The sequence below is a fragment of the Saccopteryx bilineata genome, chromosome 2 (assembly GCF_036850765.1).
Source record: "Saccopteryx bilineata isolate mSacBil1 chromosome 2, mSacBil1_pri_phased_curated, whole genome shotgun sequence".
NCBI lineage: Eukaryota > Metazoa > Chordata > Mammalia > Chiroptera > Emballonuridae > Saccopteryx > Saccopteryx bilineata.
The window spans coordinates 257,035,514-257,056,638 of record NC_089491.1 but is presented as its reverse complement, the minus strand read 5'-3'; the positions used below and the strand labels follow the sequence as shown (position 1 = coordinate 257,056,638).

At 51.2% G+C, this 21,125-nt stretch overlaps 1 protein-coding gene and 1 pseudogene across 2 annotated transcripts; one reads left to right on the top strand and one right to left on the bottom strand.

Moving 5' to 3' along the window:
- Positions 1-8: 8 nt before the first annotated feature.
- On the bottom strand, positions 9-7,865 carry RNF215 (ring finger protein 215). 2 transcript variants are annotated; one of them, XM_066260162.1, is made up of 9 exons: positions 7,487-7,865; positions 7,081-7,224; positions 6,521-6,592; positions 6,355-6,440; positions 5,788-5,944; positions 1,523-1,639; positions 1,305-1,448; positions 958-1,060; positions 9-868 (listed from the first exon to the last, which is right to left on the bottom strand). In XM_066260162.1, exons 1-9 carry the CDS (start codon positions 7,772-7,774, stop codon positions 846-848), a joined length of 1,134 nt encoding a protein of 377 aa, XP_066116259.1. In that variant the 5' UTR covers positions 7,775-7,865; the 3' UTR covers positions 9-845. The 2 variants fall into 2 exon arrangements, with proteins under 2 accessions (XP_066116259.1, XP_066116258.1); XM_066260161.1 differs by having other exon boundaries at positions 10-868; positions 1,523-1,642.
- Positions 7,866-9,993: 2,128 nt separating this feature from the next.
- On the top strand, positions 9,994-10,126 carry LOC136327800 (U4 spliceosomal RNA; annotated as a pseudogene).
- The last annotated feature ends 10,999 nt before the right edge of the window (positions 10,127-21,125 follow it).

Genomic DNA, 21,125 nt, shown 5'->3' with positions numbered 1-21,125 from the left:
CCTCCCGCACGCAGTAAAACCCAAGGTGATTTTTTAAAATCTTAAAACATCCACAAATTTTACTTATGTTAAAATATATCCATGTTTATTTTAATATTAAACCTCCCCTACCCCAAAACTTCTTTTAAAAAAAATGGATGCTCCTGGAAGACGCACCACATTTATATTGTGGCTTCAAGTATCCTGGTCAGTGACCCATAGTCCCACTGAGAAGCACAGGCCTGAATGGTTTCTAAGGGCTCTGGTCTCAACCAGGCCAGGAAGGAAGCCCAGCTGGACAGGCTGGGACCCACAGCTCCTAGTGTCCAAGGACCAAGGGTAGTAGGCTTCTGGGTTTAACATCCCAGCCTTGCCCAAAATGTGTACTGAAAGATAGTCAGGCCGGGGTACCCCCAAGGCCAGACAGCTCCTCCCCCAACCCACTCCCCAATAAATAAGCACAAAACTGACCATTGCAGCCTCAGCCCCCAGGGTGTCCTGACAGGCGGCCAGAGAGCTCCCAGAGCCCTGGGAGCAGCTGCACTGCCCACACCCTCTCTCCCCAGGGTTCTGGGAGCTGCCTGTGAAGAAGGCAGACACACTCCCCTGGATTGTACAAAAGGGCCCCAAAGGGGCGCCTCTTCCTCACTTCCCAGTAGGTCCAGGCCCTGTATCCTCAGCCTGGGGGCTGTGGCCCCTCCTTCCTAGAGTGGATGTTGTGGGATGCCTTGCTCCTCAGCAGAGGAGGCCCCTGTCCCTCCTCCCACCCACAGTTTTCTGCCCTGTCCATCGCATTGTCCCAGGCCGAGGGCCAGCTTGCAGGCAGAAGGGGTCCATCTCTACGTGCAGAGACCCAGTGGGGGTAGCTAATCATCTGAGTAGCGGTTCCCTGCATGGAGGAGGAAAACAGAACAGGGAAAGAGGTGTCAGGAGGGGACCAGGTAGAGCCCGCCAAGGGTGCCCACCCTTGATGCTCACCCAGGACGTTGAATTTGCATAGTGGGCACGTCTGCTGGAGTATTAGCCAGGGGTCCACGCAGTCTCGGTGAAACTCATGCTTACAGGGAAGCACCCGGAGCCACTGTGAGGTGGGGAGGAAAGGCTCAAGCCACAGTGGCAGGCCTCCAGGTTGGGTGCCTGGCCCCGTGTCCTCACCTGAATTGGGGAACTAAAACCCCTGTGGCCTGCCATCCCCCCATTCTGCTTTCTGTAAGTGCTAGTAGGGTAGAAGAGAAGGGCCTTTTGGGGGTTGTTCCAAGGTCTCAGGAGTAGGGATGGGGACATGATAGGTCAGCTAATGGCTGCCCTCTGCCTAGGGCACTAACCTGCTTGTTGCAGAAGTAGTCTAAACACACAGCGCACGTCTCAGCACCAGGCTCTGGGGGACCCTGGGCCGCCCTGCCCAACCTGCAGCGCCGGGTCTTGAGGGACGCCAGTCTTTGCACCACACGGCGCTTGAGCAGGTCCACCTGTGGGGAAAGGCAGGCCAGTTAGGCAGACCCAAGGGCTTGGGGCACCAGGATTCCCTTGGGCTGGCTCCCACCTGGCCTCCGGGCTCCCTCTGGCTCTGCCGTGACGCCTGCCGCTGGGCCTGGACCACAAGGCCTGTGCACAGGAGCATGGCCACCAACAGGATGGCATTCCACAGCTGCTGCAGGGGCTTCTGGGGAGGGGAGCAGGGTGTCAGGGACATTGGGGCCACCCTCTCCTCTTCCCCCAGTAAATCCACCCCACGGACCAGGGAGGTGAGGTCCATTGGCACTGTGTCCCTCAGCACCAGGCTCCTGGCTTCCTCTTTTGAAGCATCTGTCCCAGGGTCTGCCTCGCTATATATGCTCTATCCTACACAGTGAAGGGACCCACATCTGTCCCCAGCCCAGACCTCTACTGAGCAGCAAACCCGTTGTCGTGTTATTCATGGAAGTGTATCTGGCAGCCCCACGGACTCCCCAGCCCAGGACTCTGTTACCTTCCCACCCCATCCCTACCTACATTCTGGTCTGCTCTCTAGCTGCCGTCACCCAGCCACCTCCGTCCAGACAAGCATCCACATACCCACTGAGTGGGCAACAGTCCCCAGGGACTGTCTCACTCCCCTAGGGAGTTAATGTCCCTCCTCTCCAGCCCACTTCTCTACTGCTTTTTGGGCCCCCTGCTCTAGCCTCACCCACCCATTTCCCACCACAGCCACAGCTTTCTCACCTGCAGATGTGGTCACACAGCACCCCTCCTTGATACCATTCCCCGCAGGGCCTTCCCCCCATCTCTGCCTTCAGGAGAAAACCCAGACCCCTTCCGTCTGCCCTCAAGGCCCTCAATCTTCTACCCCCGCCGCCCCCTCACCGTGCCTTGCTCCTTGCCCCTTTACTTCTTTTTTTTTTTTTTTTTCATTTTTTCTGAAGCTGGAAACGGGGAGAGACAGTCAGACAGACTCCCGCATGCGCCCCACCGGGATCCACCCGGCACGCCCACCAGGGGCGAAGCTCTGCCCACCAGGGGGCGATAATCTGCCCATCCTGGGCGTCGCCATGTTGCGACCAGAGCCACTCTAGCGCCTGAGGCAGAGGCCACAGAGCCATCCCCAGCGCCCGGGCCATCTTTGCTCCAATGGAGCCTTGGCTGCGGGAGGGGAAGAGAGAGACAGAGAGGAAAGCGCGGCGGAGGGGTGGAGAAGCAAATGGGCACTTCTCCCGTGTGCCCTGGCCGGGAATCGAACCCGGGTCCTCCGCACGCTAGGCCGACGCTCTACCGCTGAGCCAACCGGCCAGGGCATGCTCCTTGCCCCTTTAATGTCTGTGCCTTTCCACACACTTCCCCTCTTGGGAGCCCTCTTCTTCCTTGCCCCTTCCCTTGGATAAAGCCCCTTGCTCTGGAAGCTCTCCCTGACCACCAGGGTTGGGCAAGTATTCCCCCCTTTCCCCCTGCTCAGCCTTCCTCACACCTACTCTAAACCTGTTTTCTTGCTGCTGCCCTCAGTGGTCCCACTGGAAGGAGGAAACCCGGTCTGACGTGCCTCGCTTAGTCTTTGAGAGGCCTGTGGGGTAGAGGTAGGGGAGGCTCCGAGTTCCTAAGGAATAGTCCTGACTTAACTTCCACCATATGCATCGTGTCAGCCAGGCTCTATTAAACAGCTAGCTCAGGAAGTGATAGGGCATTGTACGAAACCCAGCCTCCTCACCACACGGGCCCGCTGTCTCATGGGGTCTTAAGTGTGTTGTGACTAATAAAACACATTCACTGTAAAGCTTTCTGCATTCATAGCAGCTTTCTTCTATCATGTTCTTCCCCAGCCAATGCTAAAGTTCAACTACCATTGTGTGGGGGGAGAAAGGCTAAGAGATTATTTGTTAAAAGAGGCCACCACTCTGGACAAGGTTGGGTGCTGCTAGTGTCACAGATGTTGCTTTTGCTCATGGCAGAGGCATTCTGGGGGCCACTTGCTGAAGGGCATCTAGGAGTCCCAATTCCCTGCCCTTTCCTGCCCTCTCTCCCTGGTTTGTGTCCCCGTCATCCCTTCATTCATGGTGGGGTACCGGCACCTGTTCCAGGAAGCTCTCCCCACATCCCTAAGCTAAGCTCAAGTGCCCTCACTATGCCCTGGAGGGCCCATGCCCACCACCAGCTCAGCACTTACCCAGTAGAGTGATAGCATCTCTGGTTTATCTGCTCCCCAGAGGGGGCCCCATGAGCCAGGGCTGGACTTACCCAGCTGTCGTGTCCCCTGCCATGCTAAGCTAGGCTGATATGTGCCAGAACTCACTGAGTGGTCATTACAGTGTAAGCTTTCAGGGAAGAACCTGGAGCTCTGTGATTTGGAGTGACAAGTGAGCACTGGGTGGGTCAAGGATGGTGTTGGCCTACAAATCTGCTATAGGCTGAAGACCCAGCCTCCTCAAGCTCAGTGCATCTTGTGGACGTCCAGCAGACCTTTCTGATACATCAGTGCTGCAGCTCTGATTCCCAGGGGCTGGAGGAGTGGTGACTGGGCCCTGGGGCCGGGGCTCAGAACTGGCCCCAGCAGCCCTTCAGACACCTCAGCTACTATGGCCACCCAACACTTGCGTGGCCCACCCCGGCCAGCAGTATAGCTGCTCAGCTTTGCCCTCTGTACCAGGCAGACCGACCTGCAGACTGTTACTCCCACCTCCAGGCCTCTCAGGTCTGCTCCCAGAATGCTCCTCTCCTAGCACTAGCCTTTGTGCCGAAAACTCCTCCCGGTCCCTCATCTGACAGCTGCTTACCCATGTCTGACCTGCCTAGAGGCCTCTGTGGGCTGCCATCCAGGGGGAGATACAGTGAGGCTCCCTTGTCTTCTGGAAAGCCCTACTATTCCCCCCAGCCTCAGCGCCTGGTCCCTCCACAGAAATGCTTTTCTCTGTGCTGGTCAAACACGAATTAGCATGTGCTGTCTGGGCTGAACTGCTAAGGACTCCCTTCAGATTTCAGATAAGAGTTCCTCTTCCCTGCTTGTGTTTGAGCCCTTCAAGGGCAGAGCCCGGGTCTTATAGCCTTTTGTACCCTCCATAGCCCTTCTCATAGAGCCTAAAGTGCCCTAGGACCTCAAAAGTCATTTGGTGAATGCTTGATTATTCAAACACTCATAACAATAAAGATATTCAGAGTGGCAGCAGCTGCCTATTTGCTTAGCGCCCATTGTGGGCTTTATGTACACAATTTCCTGACAGCCCTGTGGCCATATGCTGTCCTTGTTCACAAATGAGACCAGAGAGGTTAAACACAGCCTGAGATCATTCAGCTAAGATTTCAGAGCCGGGATGTGAACCCAAGTGTGCCTGACTTGAAGCTGCCTTGGTGGTCCATGTCCTCACACACTTGCTGGAGGCTGCATCCCACAAAACTGGGGCATGACCATCTGCACAGAGTAGGAACTTGAGAAAGGCAGACAGAATATCTTTGAACCCTCTTAATGCCGAGCACTGGGGGGCGGGGAGTCCAGAGACAAACAAGGCACAGACCCAGCCTTTAGGAGACAAAGTCACAATCTCCAACACATTCACGATGGGCTGTCCTAAGAGCCCTATGAGGGACCTCACAAAACTCTGCTGTGAGTTACAACGGGGAGAACGACTGTCCATGCCTGCAGCCAAGCATGGACATGTTTTAGTGGCAGGAGATTAGGGAGTATATGAAAACCAGTAAATAGCACAGGTAAGGACCATAAGAAGATTAGGGAAATAAGTGATCAGGAGAACTGTGAAAACCAGGCTAAGGATGCTAAATGTTCTTCTGCAGGCAATGGGAAGCCAAAGAAAGTTTCTGAATAAAAGATTGATATGACAACAGCAGCTATTAGTGATTATGCATGACTCTGGGTCAGGTACTATTCTGACTACCCACCATGTCACTGAACACTTACTTAAATAAAAATTAAAAAACATTTTGCTGTTTAAAAACTATTCTTTTTCATTTTGCAAGAACTAGTTTGAAGTATGCACACTGAAATCCTAGACAGATGAAAATGCTGAGTTTGAGACTTTTTTGGGGGTGGGGAAGGGAGATACAGCCTTTCAACTTCATGACAGTAGGTCTTTTCTGTTCTGTTTTGCACATTAATCACATCTTTGCTGCTTAACACATAAATACTAGGGAATTCCAAATTAATTTTGGTAATAACCCAGGCAATGCAAATTGTGACTAATAAACAAAATGTGGTCCTGGCCCCTTTTCTCCTCCTGTTAGTAAGGGTGGTGGAAGCAGCACTCCTTGCCACACAGGCAGGGAGGGGCCACAGGATTTAAGACAAGGCATGTGTGTGGTCCCACTGAGCCTATTCTCCCCAGCACCTACCTGCTCCTGGGCCCGACTGCCTCCCAGGCACACCAAGTCTTGCCATCCTCCATAGCCATCTTTGGAGAGGCCACAGGTGGTCCACAGGGTGAGCTTCCACTCAATGTTGGCTGACAAGGACTCTCCACTGGTGATCTCAGCTGTGACCTGGGTCCTCCTGGGAGGGAAAGCCACCAAGGAGTCAGATGGAAGGGCTCTTGGGAAGTGAGGTCCAGATCCCCCCATCGCCACCCCAAGTATCATCCTGCAGCCCTCCTGCTTTGGCACCCAGACCTTTCCCATCTATAGTTTTTTCCAGTTCTCATACTAGCCAGGCCAGGGAGGCCCATAAGCCTGGTGAAGAACCTGTCAATCAGAAATTGGCTTCCCCCTTGCTAGAGCCAATCCCCTCTGCCCACAGAGCCACCTCCTCACTCCAGGCCCTGGCACCTCCTTCTGGTCTCCTCATCCATTTTTCAGATCAGTCTTAAGTATAATAGGAAAGGCCCCTGAAACTCTGACAAAGTCAGGGATCCTCAACACCTAGGCTCCTATGCCCAGTCCTTTGGAGCTCAAACCTCAACTCACTGTAGCAGTGCCTCCAACAGCTTGGTGACATTGGCAGAATAATGGAGGACGATCACCGGCCTGAGCAGAAGCTGGGATATGTCTAGCTGTAGGGAAACAGGTAGATCAGCTGGCTTTGGTCCCCCATTTCCCAGCCTAAGTGCCCCTAAAGCGTCATCCAGTTTACCTCTCTGACCACATTGTGGTTCAAGATGAGGAGGAGCAGGGCAGATGCTCCCAGAAAGAGCGCCCTCCGCATCTACAGAACAGAGAACAGAGGCTTAGTCCACACTCAGTCCACACTGTGCCCGCACACCTGTTGTCACAGTTGTTCTTAACTCCTGGCACCAAAGTGAGCATTTCCTCTGTACAGACTGGCTAAAAGCTACTTGAGGTCAAGGGCAAAAACTCTTATTCCTCCTGCCTTTTCCTCCCCTCATGCTCTGTGGGACCCAAACAATGCTATACCTTCCCTGGTCCTAGCAGGGCAGGCCTGCCTGCAACCCTATCAGGAACTCCCCATCGGATATTCTCAGAGCCTGGTGGAGCTTCCTGACTGTCTCTGGCCTCCCCCTACCCATCTGTTTCCACACCACACTGCCTCAATTTTCCTAACTGGGGTCCCTTGTCCCACCCAGGTCTAGGAGTTTTCTAGAAGCTCCCAAGGGTCCCACTTGGTAGTCTGGCTCTAGCAAATGCTTTGAAACCCCCTCCTCCGACCCCTTTCCCCACATACATCCCCTGCACCTGCTGGACCAGGGCCTTGGGATAGGTCTGCGGGCCACTGCCCTGACTCTCCTGGTGGAACTGGGCCGCCTGCTCCTTGCCTACGTATGCCACTGCAATCCAGCCTTCTACCGGCACGTCCTTCTCAGCATCCACGACGTCCATCTGTGGGGCAAGGGCCATGGGCAGAGAGGGAGGAGAGTAAGGAAGGAGGGTCAGGCACACAGGGGATGCAAGGCCTAGGTTTGGGAACGAGTTTGGAGGGCATCTGAAGCTCAGGTTTTGGAAGCCGGAATGCTGAGGGCCTGGGCAGCCTGAGGGAAGCTGAGGGAAGGGGCGCTGGGCTGCCAGGGCTTGATTCAGGATGAAGGCCGAATCTGGGTGCGGGGTCGTTGCAGGCCGGGCCAGATGGCTCAGCGGCGCTCACCAGCAGCAGACGGCCGGCCAGGGGGGGCGTCGGGTCGGCCTCGGGGCCGATCCTGACGCCCTCCAAGACCAGAGAGTCCTGTCGCGGCAGCTTCACGTCCACCCGCACGGCGCGGGCCCCACCCCGTTCCGCCCCTGTCGCGGGTTCGCTGCCATCCGCCGCGGCCCCGGGTCCTGCCAGGCCCAGCCAGAGCGGCAGCAGGGACAGCAGCAGCAACAGCGGCGACGGCGGTGGCGGAGGAGGAGGTGGAGGCGGCGACCTCAACGTGGGGCGGGCGGCGGGGCCCATGATCGGACCCAGCAAGCAGACGAGACAGGGGTCCCGGGGGTCCCGGGCGCAGGGGAAGCAGAGTGAGCGAGGCCGCAGCCGGACGGGGCGGGGCGCTGACAAAGGGCGGGGCTGTAGCCGGACGAGGCGGGGCGGAGCGCCGGGAGAGGGGTGGGCTCTCGGCAGCTCGGGCGCCCAGACCAGACTGCGCCCGCCCCCTGGTGGCCACCGAGAATTCCTGCGCAAGCGGCCCGGGACGCTGGAGCAGAGCCGAGGCCAGGTCACCGTGGTGGAGGCGGGGAGTCAGAGAGGAGGTGCTCACAGTCTGTTGGATTGTCAGAAGCCGAGCTAGTTGGAAGGGGCGCCGGGGACGGTGAAGGGGGTAGTGATAAAAGGAAAAGGAGTCCGGAAACTGTTTTACATCAAATAAAATAAGATGCACATTCTCAGGAATTCCACTCCTGGGTATATACTCTAGACCAGTGGTTCACAACTCGGACTGAACATTAGAATCGTCTAAGGATTTTCTACAAAATCCTGATGCCTGATCTCTACTCTAAATCAAATGAATTGTTATCTCATTTGAGGTTGGAACTTGTTACTGGAAATAAAAAAAAAAAATTGCATACCAGGTGACAGTCCTGGCTGAGAACCATTTCATGGATAAGTGCAGAACAGCCTTGTTAAATAGTAAAAACTGAAAGCAGCCCAGTTCTCCATCACTAGAAGAGATAAGTTGTGGTATCTTTATGTGGAGAATACCATGCAATAGAGAAAAATGAATGAATTAGTTATGTATATAACCATGGGTATTTATTTACTTATTTATTTTTAAATTTTATTTTCCAATTATACTTGACATACGATATTATATAAGTTGCAGATGTACAACATAACAATTAGATGTTTATATACATCATAAAGCAATCAGCCCAGTAAGTCTAGTAATCATAATACACCATACGTAAGTATGACAATACTATTGACTAGCTTCCCGGTGCTGTGCCTTATATCCCTGTGACTGCTTTTATAATTGGCAATTTGTACTTCTTAATCTCTTTCAACTTTTTCACCCATCCCCCCAACTCCCTCACATCTGGCAACCATCAATTTGTTCTGTGTATTTCTAAGTTTTTTGTTTTGTTTTGTTTTTTCTTTTCATTTTTCCGAAGCTGGAAACGGGGAGGCAGTCAGACAGACTCCCGCATGCGCCCGACTAGGATCCACCCAGCATGCCCACCAGGGGGCGATGTTCTGCCCATCTGGGGCATCGCTCTGTTGCATCCAGAGCCATTCTGGCCAGAGGCCACAGAGCCATCCTCAGCGCCCGGGCCATCTTTGCTCCAATGGAGCCTCGGCTGCGGGAGGGGAAGAGAGAGACAGAGAGGAAGGAGAGGGGGAGGGGTGGAGAAGCAGATGGGCCCTTCTTCTGTGTGCCCTGGCTGGGAATCGAACCTGGGACTCCTGTACGCCAGGCCGATGCTCTACCGCTGAGCCAACCGGCCAGGGCCCCTTTTTTTTTTTTTTTTAATGTCTATTTATTGATTTTAGTGAGAGACGAAGGGAGAAAGAGAGAGAGAGAGAGAGAGAGACAGGAACATTGGTCTGTTCCTATATGTGCCTTGACCTGGGATCAAACTCACAACTTCTGTGCTTTGGGACGATGCTCTAACCAACTGAGCCATCCGGTCAAGGCCTGAGTTTGTTTCTGTTCGTTCATTTATTTTTTTTTATATTTCACATGTGAGTGAAATCATATGATATTTGTCTTTCTCACCATGGATACTCTAACAATGCTACATACAAGAAGCAAGTCTCAAAATAAGACATGCTATGTAAGCTCAAAACCATCAGGATTTATAAGATTAACATGCAAAAATCAGTTGTGTTCTATACACCACCAACAAACAATCTAAAAGAAAATCCAGACAACAATTTCATTTACAATAGAACTCAAAAGAATAAAATACCTAGGAATAGATTGAAACAAGGAAGACTTGTGCCCTGAAAACTGCAAAACATTGCTCAAATAAACTAAAGAAGACCTAAATAAATGGAAAGACACTCATCTTAATGAATTGGTTGATTTAATTTTGTTAAGATGGCAATATTAACCAAAGCAATCTATAGATTCAATGCAAAGTTCTAATGACTTGTTTTGAACTAATGGAAAAACCAATTCTAAAATTCATATGGAATTGCAAGGAGCCCTGAATAACCCACAGTGAAGAAAAAGAATAAGCTTTGTGCAGTAATAGTCAATGAGGTTTATCTGAGACATGATTATTACTAATTGAAACCATTTCCCAAAACCCTGCCATGACGACTTGAAATATAGTCAGCATTGGCAATTTTTGACAGTCTCTATGGAGACTGAATAAAAAAAGGGGGGGCTAATATTTCCCAATTTTAAAACTTACTACAAAGCTACAGTCATAAAAAAAAAGTGTAGTACTGTCATAAAGACAGATTTTAGGCAAACGGACTAGAATTGACAGTCCAGAAATATGCCCAGACATCTACAGCCAATTGATTTTTAGCAAGGGTTGAGAGAGCCAAGACCATTTAACAGGGTAAAGAACAGTCTTTTTAACAAATGCTGGATCAACTGGATGTCCACGTGTAAAAGAATGAACTTGGATTCTTATCTCACACCACATACAAAAATTAACTAAAAATTGATCAACAGTGGGCACGTAAAATGGTGCAACTGCTGTGGAAAATAATATGGTGGTTCTTCAAAAAGATAAACATAGGCCTAACCAGGTGGTGGCTCAGTGGATAGAGCGTCGGACTGGGCTGCGGAGGACCCAGGTTTGAGACCCCAAGGTCACCAGCTTGAGCGCAGGCTCATCTGGTTTGAGCAAAGCTCACCAGCTTGGACTCAAGGTCGCTGGCTCGAGCAAGGGGTTACTCGGTCTGCTGAAGGCCCACGGTCAAGGCACACATATGAGAAAGCAATCAATGAACAACTAAGGTCTCGCAACGAAAAACTGATGATTGATGCTTCTCATCTCTCCGTTCCTTTCTGTCTGTCCCTATCTATCCCTCTCTCTGACTCTCTCTCTGTCCCTGTAAAATAAAATAAAATAAAATAAAATAAAATAAAATAAAATAAAAGTTAAACATAGAATTACTATATCATCCAGCAATTCCACTTTTGTGCACATACCCAAAAAATTGAATGCAGAAACTTGAACAGATGTTTGTATGCCAACATTCATAGTAGTATTAGCCAAAACAGAAACATTACCAAAATGTTCGTCAATAGATAAATGAATAAACAAATTTTGGTATGTCCATATGATGGAATATTATTTAGTCATAAATAGGAATGAAATACTGATACATCATACAATGTAGATGAATCTTGATAATATTACACTAAGTGAAATAAGCCAGACACAAAAGGCCACATATTGTTGTATCATATATCCAGAATAGGTAAATATGTAAAGACAGAAAGCACATTGGTCGCTGGGGGAAGGGGAAATGGTAAATGACTGTTTAATGGATACAGGGTTTCCTTTTCCGGTAATAAAAATGTTTTGGAACTAGATAGTTGCACAGCATTATGAAGGTGAGTACCACATAAAAGGTTAATTTTATGTTATGTAAATTTCACTTCAATAAAAAAGAAAATCCATGCAGGACTATTTTTAGGGATTACATCCATATGTAGCAAAACTATAAAGAAAATCAAGGGAACAAGAAACACAAAGTTCAGTTCACTGAGTGAGATGTAACTGGGGAGGGGCTCCCATGAGCACCAATGGTACTGGTGATGGTCTGCTTTTTAAGTCACATGAGTGTTCCTTATCTCATTCTTTATTCTTTGTGTAGGTTACTAACATTCTTTTGTATGTATGAAATCACTCTTCAGGAGTTGGAGGCCCCTTGGTGTCCGTGGAGTCTTGCTTCTCCAATTCTGTGAATGTCCCAGCTGATCCATCAGCCCCGATGACAAGATTGCAAGAACCCACCCTGTAATTAACCAGTCTGTTAACTTCACCATCTGCCTGTACCCACTCCCACTACTTGTTCTCTGCCACCACCACCCCCACTATGCACACAGTCCCACCCAGGCAGGAGTCCTCACTGCCCCCCCCGAACCCAAACACCAACCAGATACAGATCCTTGCTAACTAACACCCGTCCCCCACCTAGAACGCGTTTCTGTTTCTCCACGAATATACACATCCTAGCCTTCCATCAGTGGAAGCTGGAGCACCCCTGCGAACTTGGTGAGTAACCAGAGTTATTACCCTGTAATTACCTCCTACAGGGTAGCCCTTGTTTATCCTGGAAGAGACAAGTACTTGGGAATGTAGTCTCAGTGGAGGAGGGTGTAGCCCAGGCCTTCTGCTGTTGCGTGGGGTGGCGTGGGGTGCTGGTGAAGAAACAGTAAAGATCTAAGTTGCCTCCGGATGAAGTGTAAGCTCAGGAATAGGACCAGAGATTTATTGCAGAAAGGTGAGTGCTAGGCAAAGCCCTGCTTATGAGCAGACCTCCTGAGGTAGGGGACACTGAAGGACCCCAGAGGGAAGGAAGGGGTCCCAGCTGGAAGAAGAGGCAGGCTACCGGGCTTGGTGCCAACCCTCAGGCCACCAGGTTCCCTGATGGGCAGACAGAATGCTCAGCCAGAGGAGCCAAGCCCCCAAGATCCAGCTTGCTTTACTTTTGGGGCTGGCTGGGAAGCTGGCAGGGACAGGGCCATCACTGTCCATGACGTGCCTCTAGACAAGCCATTTCCTTTTCCTTGGCTTGTGTCCAACTTGAAAATGGGAGTTGGACTAGGCCTGACCTGTGGTGGCGCAGTGGATCAAGCATCGGCCTGGGATGCTGAGGTTGTAGGTTCAAAACCCTGGGCTTGCCCTATCAAGGCATATATGGGAGTTGATGCTTCCTGCTCCTCCCCCCCTCCCTGTCTGTCTCTCTTCTCTAAAATGAATAAATAAAAATAATAAAAAAATGGCCCTGGCCGGTTGGCTCAGTGGTGGAGCGTTGTCGGCCTGGCGTGCAGAGGTCCCGGGTTCGATTCCCGGCCAGGGCACACAGGAGAAGTGCCCATCTGCTTCTCCACCCCTCCCCCTCTCCTTCCTCTCTGTCTCTCTCTTCTCCTCCCGCAGCCGAGGCTCCATTGGAGCAGGGATGGCCCGGGCGCTGGGGATGGCTCCTTGGCCTCTGCCCCAGGCACTGGAGTGGCTCTGGTTGCAACGGAGCGACGCCCCGGAGGGGCAGAACATCGCCCCCTGGTGGGCAGAGCATCGCCCCCTAGTGGGCGTGCTTGGTGGATCCTGGTCGGGCGCATGCAGGAGTCTGTCTGACTGTCTCTCTCCCCATTTCTAGCTTCAGAAAAACACAAAATAAATAAATAAATAAATAATAAAAAATGGGAGTTGGACTAAAAGATTTGGACTGGGGTGGGGGGGGGGGTGGGGGGCAGGGATTCCTTTCCACAGACATGCTGTGATTCTAAGTGGCTTGTGTCTTGGAATACAAGGTTACCTGGCCGTGGGCCAGGCCGTGAACTGAATGGAGGCCTCCACTGCCCCCATCTCTGCTCACACCCTAAAGTTGTAGGGGAACCTAGGAAGAAATGAGGCTGTTAATAAAGTGTGAGGCATGGGGTGTGGGAACTGGGTAGGGGTGGTGAGATGTTTTAGACTCAGTACCAGGAATGGGGTGTGTGGTAAGGCCGGTGAATTCCCTCGCCATGAAATGAGTTCCTCGGTGTGTTGCTGGGTAGTGTGTAAACACAGGTGAGGCATTTTGTGCGTCCACGAATGGTGGTCCTGGCAGGAGGATGCGGGGCAGGGAAATCCACATTCAGAATAGGTGCCCGCAGCACTGAGCTTGAACCTTTGGCCCCCTCTGCAATGCAAGGAGCCAGTGTAGTTAAGTGGCCACGAGGTGGCAGGCTAGTCCTCAGGGAAGAGGGTCACACTAGGGCCCAGTGTTGGTTTCTGCTGTTTTTACAGAGAGACTTGCGGTGGCAATAAGTAGCTCACAGGAATATACCTCCCTTGGGAACTTCCAATGACAACAAGAGAAGACCAGGCTGGGGGCTATATTTACAGAATCTCAGAGGTTCCTGAGATCCCTTCCCTATAAGCATTAGCCCCAAGACATATAACAAATATGTTATATGATCCACTGCGCCACCTCAGGTCAGGCCTAGTCCAACTCCCATTTTCAAGTTGGACACAAGCCAAGGAAAAGGAAATGGCTTGTCTAGAGGCACGTCATGGACAGTGATGGCCCTGTCCCTGCCAGCTTCCCAGCCAGCCCCAAAAGTAAAGCAAGCTGGATCTTGGGGGCTTGGCTCCTCTGGCTGAGCATTCTGTCTGCCTATCAGGGAACCTGGTGGCCTGAGGGTCGGCACCAAGCCCGGTGGCCTGCCTCTTCTTAAAGAAATCTTAGACTGTCCCTTGGTTGCCTTGTTCAGTCACCATTTCCCTCCATCCACCCAGACGCCCAGAGAGGGTGATACCTCATCCAGGACCACACAGGACAGGTATAGAAGAGCAGCAGCATAACTGTGGTGTGAGGGAGAGGAAGGGCTGCAGACTGGAGAGGTGGCCAGGGGCCTGCTCCTCCCTTGGGTCCAGTCCTTAGGGGGCACAGTGACCATGGGGGTCTGCTGGGTTCCAGGGGCTGGGCATGGGGCAATGACCATGACCAGCCAATGGATCCCGCCCTTGAAGGTAGTCAACCATAACCACATCCACACGCAAGATCATTTCAGACCATTGTAAGTGCCATAGGAAGGAGATAAAACAACACTGGAGAGTGACTGGGCTGGGGGTTGCTGCGGCTCCGGTACCAGGAGAGGGAAGGCGGCGTGAGACCTGACTGGCAAGACTATCTGGGGGAAGAAACAAGAAGTGCAAGTAAAAACAGTTGATACATTTACTGTGTTCCGTGCACTGTGCCTGGTCCTTTATACGGTTTAGCTCATTTAACCTCATCGCAACCTTATGAAGTAGTGAAATTATCATTGCCATTTTACGGAAGAAAAATTGAGGCATAAGAGGTCAAGTAGCCTTGGTAGGTGAGAGAACCAGGACCCAGGCCCAGGTAGTCCGCTGCAGTCAGTGGGCTGACCCGTGCCATTCTGCTTCTCAAAGGCACTGGCACAGAATGACCAGGTCTGGCTGTGAAATCTGGTTTCTATCTTGAATGCAGGGCATGAGGGTAGAAAGGGCAACCACTCTTCCCAAGGGAAAGCTTGTGCCAGCTCGTGTCAGAGCTGGGGCAGGGTCTCCTGCACGCCTTCTGGCCTCCCCTTCCTAACCCCCTGGGGTTCTTTTATATTTTTATTCAATTACAGTTTGCATTAGTGTTATTTTTTTTATTGGTTTCATGTGTACAGCATAGTGGTTAGACTATCATATACTTTACAAAGTGGTCTCTCTGATATTTCCAGTACCCACCGGGTGCCATACATAATTATTACAACACTATTGACTATATTTCCTATGTGGTACCTTACAACCTCATGACTATTTTGTAACCAACATTCTGTACTTCTCAATCCCTTCATCTTTTACACCCAATCCCCCGATCCCTCCCTGGGGGTGTTTTGAAGTCTCAGCTCCCTGCCCCCAGCCTCTCTGTTCACAGCTAACTGGGCCACCTCATTATAAAGGGATTTGACTCCAGGAGACAACTGGAGACTGGTGAGAAAGGCTTAGGGATTAGACAAGTATATCTGGGAAGGTAAGGGACTTAATTAGGGGGGTTCGGGTGTGGGTGGCGGAGCAGGGAGAGGATTTGTGTCTTCACAAAGCCAGGGTGGACTGCGGAAGTAAGGAGGAAGTGAACTTCTGGGGAGGAGCCAGAGGGGGCTCAGTTTCTCATATTCTGTTGTGTCTTCAAAATAACACATAATAGTATTAATATCCCTCAAATTTGTGCACCCATCGCTTTTCCAGCCATTATTTCACTTGGAATTCTCACAACAGCCTTGGGAAAAAGGCAGGGATTACATTTCTCTCCAGATTACTGGCACCCAGAGAAAAAAGGTGACTGCCACTGAGGGAACTGAGGTTTGGCTCCAGACCTCCGGGCTGCTGGCTCAGGACTGCTTTCTCTGCTCTCACAGGATTGGTGTAGGGGAAAAGGCCAGGGCAGGGGGCCAGGAAGCTGCAGCAGATGTCACGGGAAACTCAGGCTGCTAGCTACTAGACTGAAGTTACCTAAAGACCCCTGGCCTCCTCCTTGGGAAGGGGGGGAACAGGAAGGTATAGAGGGGTTGCCATCAGCATTCTGGGCAGCTGGGCAGGACTGTGGCTAGAACCCAAGGGGCCTGAAGAGGGCTTCTTTTACCCCTTTTCCCCAGGAGAGATCTATTTGTGGCCCTTTAACCTGCAAAAGCACTGTTTGTCCACAGTCCGACCTTACCCTGGCAGATGTTCTAGACTCGTTCAACCCGGGACCTCAGAAGAAAGAAGACCTGCCACTTGCCACCCCCTACCCAGTTCCTGGAACATCCCCAGCTCAAAGATCTCAGAATGCCTCTCCCTTCCACTCAAAGATCCTTTTTGACACCTCCTACACTCACATACCCCCAAGCCCTGATTCTTTATCTGCCCCCACTCCCCACCTCACTTTCCCATAGCCCAGCCTCAGTCTGGGCATGCTCCCTACCCCCAATGGTCTATGATTAGCACAGGGCTCAGTTAAATATGTGTTGAATGAATGAATGTATAAATAAGTGAATGAAAAGGCCTCCTGCCCCCTCTAATCTGGCTGACTCCTTCTCAGCCATCAGTTCTCTGAGGAACCTGGGATGCCCTCACCCTCTGACTAGCTGGAGACCTGCCAGTCTGCACCCCGTAGGTGGCATTGGCATTGGCCACACTGCATTGGAGGGGGAGGGCAGGTACAGGTATTGCCTTGACTTTAGTCCCTATAGACCAGGAACTCCTTGAGAGCAGGACCTAGTTGGCCTCATCATCTGAGGTGTCCCCAAGCCTGGTGTAATGCCCAATGCATACACTGTGCTTGTAAAGCAAAGGAATGAAAGGTGCTCTGGCTTCCAGTTCTGGTTAGGAGCTGAAGCTTGGGCCTGGAGGGGGAGGGCAGGTGCAGGAGTGAGCCCATCTCCCTGCTTCCTCATTCTACTGCCCAGGCTCTGCTGTGTGCTTCCAGGTAGTTCTGAGTTCTTCATTCCTTTCCCACTTTGTGGGAAAAGGACTCGAGGCAGCAGCAGCCTCGCATTGCAGGGCTGGGAGGAGGCTCAAGGCTCAAGGCAGGGCCTTTCTGCATGGCTGCCTGCCAGCAGAAGGGCTTTTTAGAGAGTTCTTGCTGTCCTGGCCTTGTGGAAGTAGAGTGTTCCACAAATATTTGTAGAAGGGTTTAAAAGACTGTTCTCTTCAACTCTTAATTCACTGTGCCAATCTCCGCACCAACCCTTTCCGCTGACACCACAGAATCAGAGGACAGGAGACCCAGTGGCCTTTGATCTTGAGGTCAACAGCCCTTCTTTTAGGGGAGAGGCATCCAAGGCCCAGAGGTCAAGGGCAAACAGCCCTGAGGAGGCCCCTACGTGCTTACTGCTGAATTGTCACTGCAGCACATTTACTGAAGAACTTGGCCTAACACCCAGGCTCTGGACTTCCCGTCTAGTGCTCCTGTCTGCCCAGAGCTGCTTCTCAATGAATCTCAACCCCAGGGTACTAACTCCTGAGACAAGACCTGACAGTCCATGTTCTTCCTAGATCTCTGTGCTCTAGCAGCCTGCTTGCAGCTGTTCTCGTGACTTCACCCCATAAGGTATACTCAGAACAGAATACCCATCTCAGAGCTGCCAGGTGGCAGGACCTGGATCTCATATCAGGCCTGCCCGACCCTGAGGCTGGGCTCTTCCTGTTGGGCCAGGTTGTTGCTTGACAGTCACTACTGTAACACACAGTAAAGGTCAGGAGACAGAGGCTACAGGTTGGCAGAGGTCGCGTCAGGTTGGCAGATCAGGGAGAGGTTCCTGGAAACAGCATTGGATCCAGGCTTTGAAGGCCTGGGAGGATCTAGCAGAAGGAAACAGGTGACAACAATTTAGACAGAGGCAGGAAGGCAGAGGTGCTTCTGACAGAGAGCATGGAGCTTCTCTTACTAAAACAAAAGCATGTGAAGGGAAATGAGTGGTAGTCAAGGCCACGAGGATGCTGAGAAGAGATAGGGGTAGGTCTGATGGCCAAAGTCAAGGAACTAGGGAGCCATTGCAGATTCAGAGCAGGGGAGAACATATCTAGCACAGAGGGAGAATTGCTGGGTATTGGATAGTGAGGATGGGGAGGAGGGACTCTCTCTTAGTAACCAGCTTGGAAGAGTTTATCAGATTATTATTCCAGGATTTATACTATCAAATTAATTAGTTCTTTCATAGTGGGCAGCAATAGATAAGTTTCAGTGGACGAAGGAGAAGGCAGCCACAAGAACTGGGAAGGGCAGACTGGAGGAAGGGTACTTTACTTAGGCTTTTATTGTGAATAACTCCAGATTCCTGTGGCAGGTTGGGTGTGGGGAGGATATGCAGGGGGAAGGTAGAGCTGGGGACTGTTTCTTGCTGGGTGGATGTTTTCCTTGTGCTTTCCAGGGCAGCCTCTGCAGGCAGCTCCCAGGTGAGTCCATGCCGTGGCCCACGGGCACCTGCTAGCATATGGCCCAGAAACCAGGAACTTGGATTCCCAGCTCTGCATGCACTCTTCCCCTCAGGTTCCTCAATAAATCACCTGACCTTCTGAGCTTAAAGGGTCACCACGGGTTTAAATGAAAAGATAGATCTGAAAAGGCCTTTAACTGTAAAGTGCTGAACCAATGTAAATGTTGTTCTTTAATTTTCATGTTGTTCTTTAATTTTCCTTTGAGAAATGAACATCTTGGCCCTGGAAGGGTCTTAAATAAGGGGTCTTAGCCAAATACCCAGCAAGGAAGGCGGCCATGCCCTGCCCTAAGCTGGAAGCTGATGATTCTTTAACTAGGGCAGGACTGCTGGGACTACTTGGAAACACACAGAGGTGAGGTGGAGGCACTCAGCCATAGGGCTGGACCTGAGACCCTCACTCTGTGCCCTGCAGAAGACCTCTATGGTGAAAGCCATGCCAGGTGCAAAGTGAAGGCACTTCACTTTTTCCCAAGTGTCTTTAATGGACCTGCTGCAGCCTGCTTCTGCCTTCTACTCCAGAGAGCCTACGGGTATTCTGCTTTCTACTCTCCAGGAGATGTGAGTGTGGGGGTGGCTGGGCCCATCCTTGGAGGCGGGATGCCCACAGGCTCCTGGGCTTAGCTCTGCATGAATTCTAGGCAGTAAAGGGAGGGCATGACTGAGCACCTTGCACATGACAGACACCAGGCAGAACTTTCCACATCTATCATGCCACTAAGAGTTTTGGGTAAGTCATGGCCTCTTCAGATCTCAGCTTTCACAACTATCAAGTGAGGTGAGCTGCTGATCCCTGAATCATCTATGTTTATGCCTCCATCCCAGTCTCCCCCAGTGCCTGGCTCTGTGCCTATTGGAGTCTTTCTTGCATTTATTCATTTGCCATACATTTATTTAAGATACATTTATTTATTTATTTATTCATTTTTAGAGAGGAGAGAGAGACAGAGAGAGAGGAGAGAGAGACAGAGAGAGAGAGAGAAAGGGGAGGAGCTGGAAGCATCAACTCCCATATGTGCCTTGACCAGGCAAGCCCAGGGTTTTGAACCAGCGACCTCAGCATTTCCAGGTCGACGCTTTATCCACTGCGCCACCACAGGTCAGGCGCCATACATTTATTTAACAGCCCATGTACAAGATGCTCCTCTAGGAGGTAGAGGGCTTGTTGGATTCACAGAGTAGAACAGGGCCCTATGCCCCAGGACCTCATGGTCTAGCAGGGCAAATGCTGCCAAGCAGGGCCACATAAAGGTTCTGCCAGTCCTCCCTGCCTACTCCTTTTCTCCTCTCCTCTCTTCTCACCAACCACCAGAACTTTGCTCATGCCGTTGTGCCATCATAGAATGAATGAGTCTTTCTATTTTCTCCCTGCCCCACATTTTCAGTCCCAGCTCCAATGCCACTTCCTCCCTGAAGCCTTTAGGATTCTTCTGACCCCAAACAAATTGTCCCTCTTTTAGATTAGCTCTTAAGAACTTGCTGACCGTCCTCTGGCTCTTGTATTCTAGTTGATGGTGACTGTGTCTTATCTCTGGAAGGGCAGGATGGTATCTGATTTATTCAGTGTCCCCAGAACAATGCCTGGGGCCTGGCACAAAGTAGGAGGAAAGAATGGCCCCAGGTGTATGATGGTAGGTGTAGGCAGGATTAAAGTGGAGAGGAGGGGACCCAGGCAGAGGTGGAAGGCTGTGGAACTCGGAAAGGAAGAAATAGTTCATTTTATGGGGGAGGGTGCTATGACTGAGGTATGACAGGACAGTCAGACTTGTAGCTACATGTGGGAACCCACAGCTCTGGCCCCTGGTTATAAGCAGGAAAGGAGGTGAGGAAACAGATAAGCTGATAGCAAACCTGCTTTCATTGGGCCATACCTTTCTCTGTGGCTTCCTTCTTGTCCACCCTGCACCCCCACCCAGAGGTCAAGCCTAGCCAGGCAGGCAGCAAAGAGGGGCTGTGCAGGGCAGTCTAGGGAGTGATCACAGTGGAGAAACCTGTGCTAGACACTGTACCAAGTGAATTGTGTACTTCAACTCTCTTGATCCTCTCATGCTGACTTGAAGTCCAGATCATTGGCCTCCATTGAGTGAATGAAGAAGTTTGGATTCAGAGATATACAGTTGCTTGCTGAAGTCTCATAGAAGTGGAGGATTTAGAACTCAAACCTAGGTCTTTGAAGCGTTCTTCCATGCTGGCTGAGGGTGTGAGCAATTTAGGAATGGCTCTCAAAGTGCTGGAAGGTCAGATGCACAGGATAGGTCACTGGGTGGGGAGACCAGGTCTAGAATTCCTTGCCTCCTCAGCCTGTCTATCCCACAGGAAGGAAAAGGCTGTCAAAATAGAAAGGTCCAGCCTGACTGGTGGTGGCACAGTGGATAGAGCATTGACCTGGGACACTGAGGTCCCAGGTTCAAAACCCCGGGATCCCTGGCTTGAGCGTGGGCTCATCTAGCTTGAGTGCAGGCTCACCAGCTTGAGTGTGGTGTTGCTGGCTTGAGCATGGGATCATTAGAGCATGGGATCATTAACATGATCCCATTGTCGCTAGCTTAAACCCAAAGGTCGCTAGCTTGAGCCCAAAGATCACTGACTTGAAGCCCAAAGTTGCTGGCTTGAGCCCAAAGGTCGCTGGCTTAAGCCCAAGGTTGCTGGCTTGAGCCCAAGGTCACTGGCTTGAGCAAGGGGTCACTGGCTTGGCTGGAGCCCATC

Coding starts and splice junctions, on each gene's coding strand:
- RNF215 (XM_066260161.1), bottom strand. CDS start 7,774: ATGGGCCCCGCCGCCCGCCCCACGTTGAGGTCGCCGCCTCCACCTCCT. Junction 6,593..7,080: donor CCAAGGCCCTGGTCCAGCAG/GTGCAGGGGATG, acceptor TCTGTTCTGTAG/ATGCGGAGGGCGCTCTTTCT. Junction 5,945..6,354: donor CTGTTGGAGGCACTGCTACA/GTGAGTTGAGGT, acceptor TTTCCCTCCCAG/GAGGACCCAGGTCACAGCTG.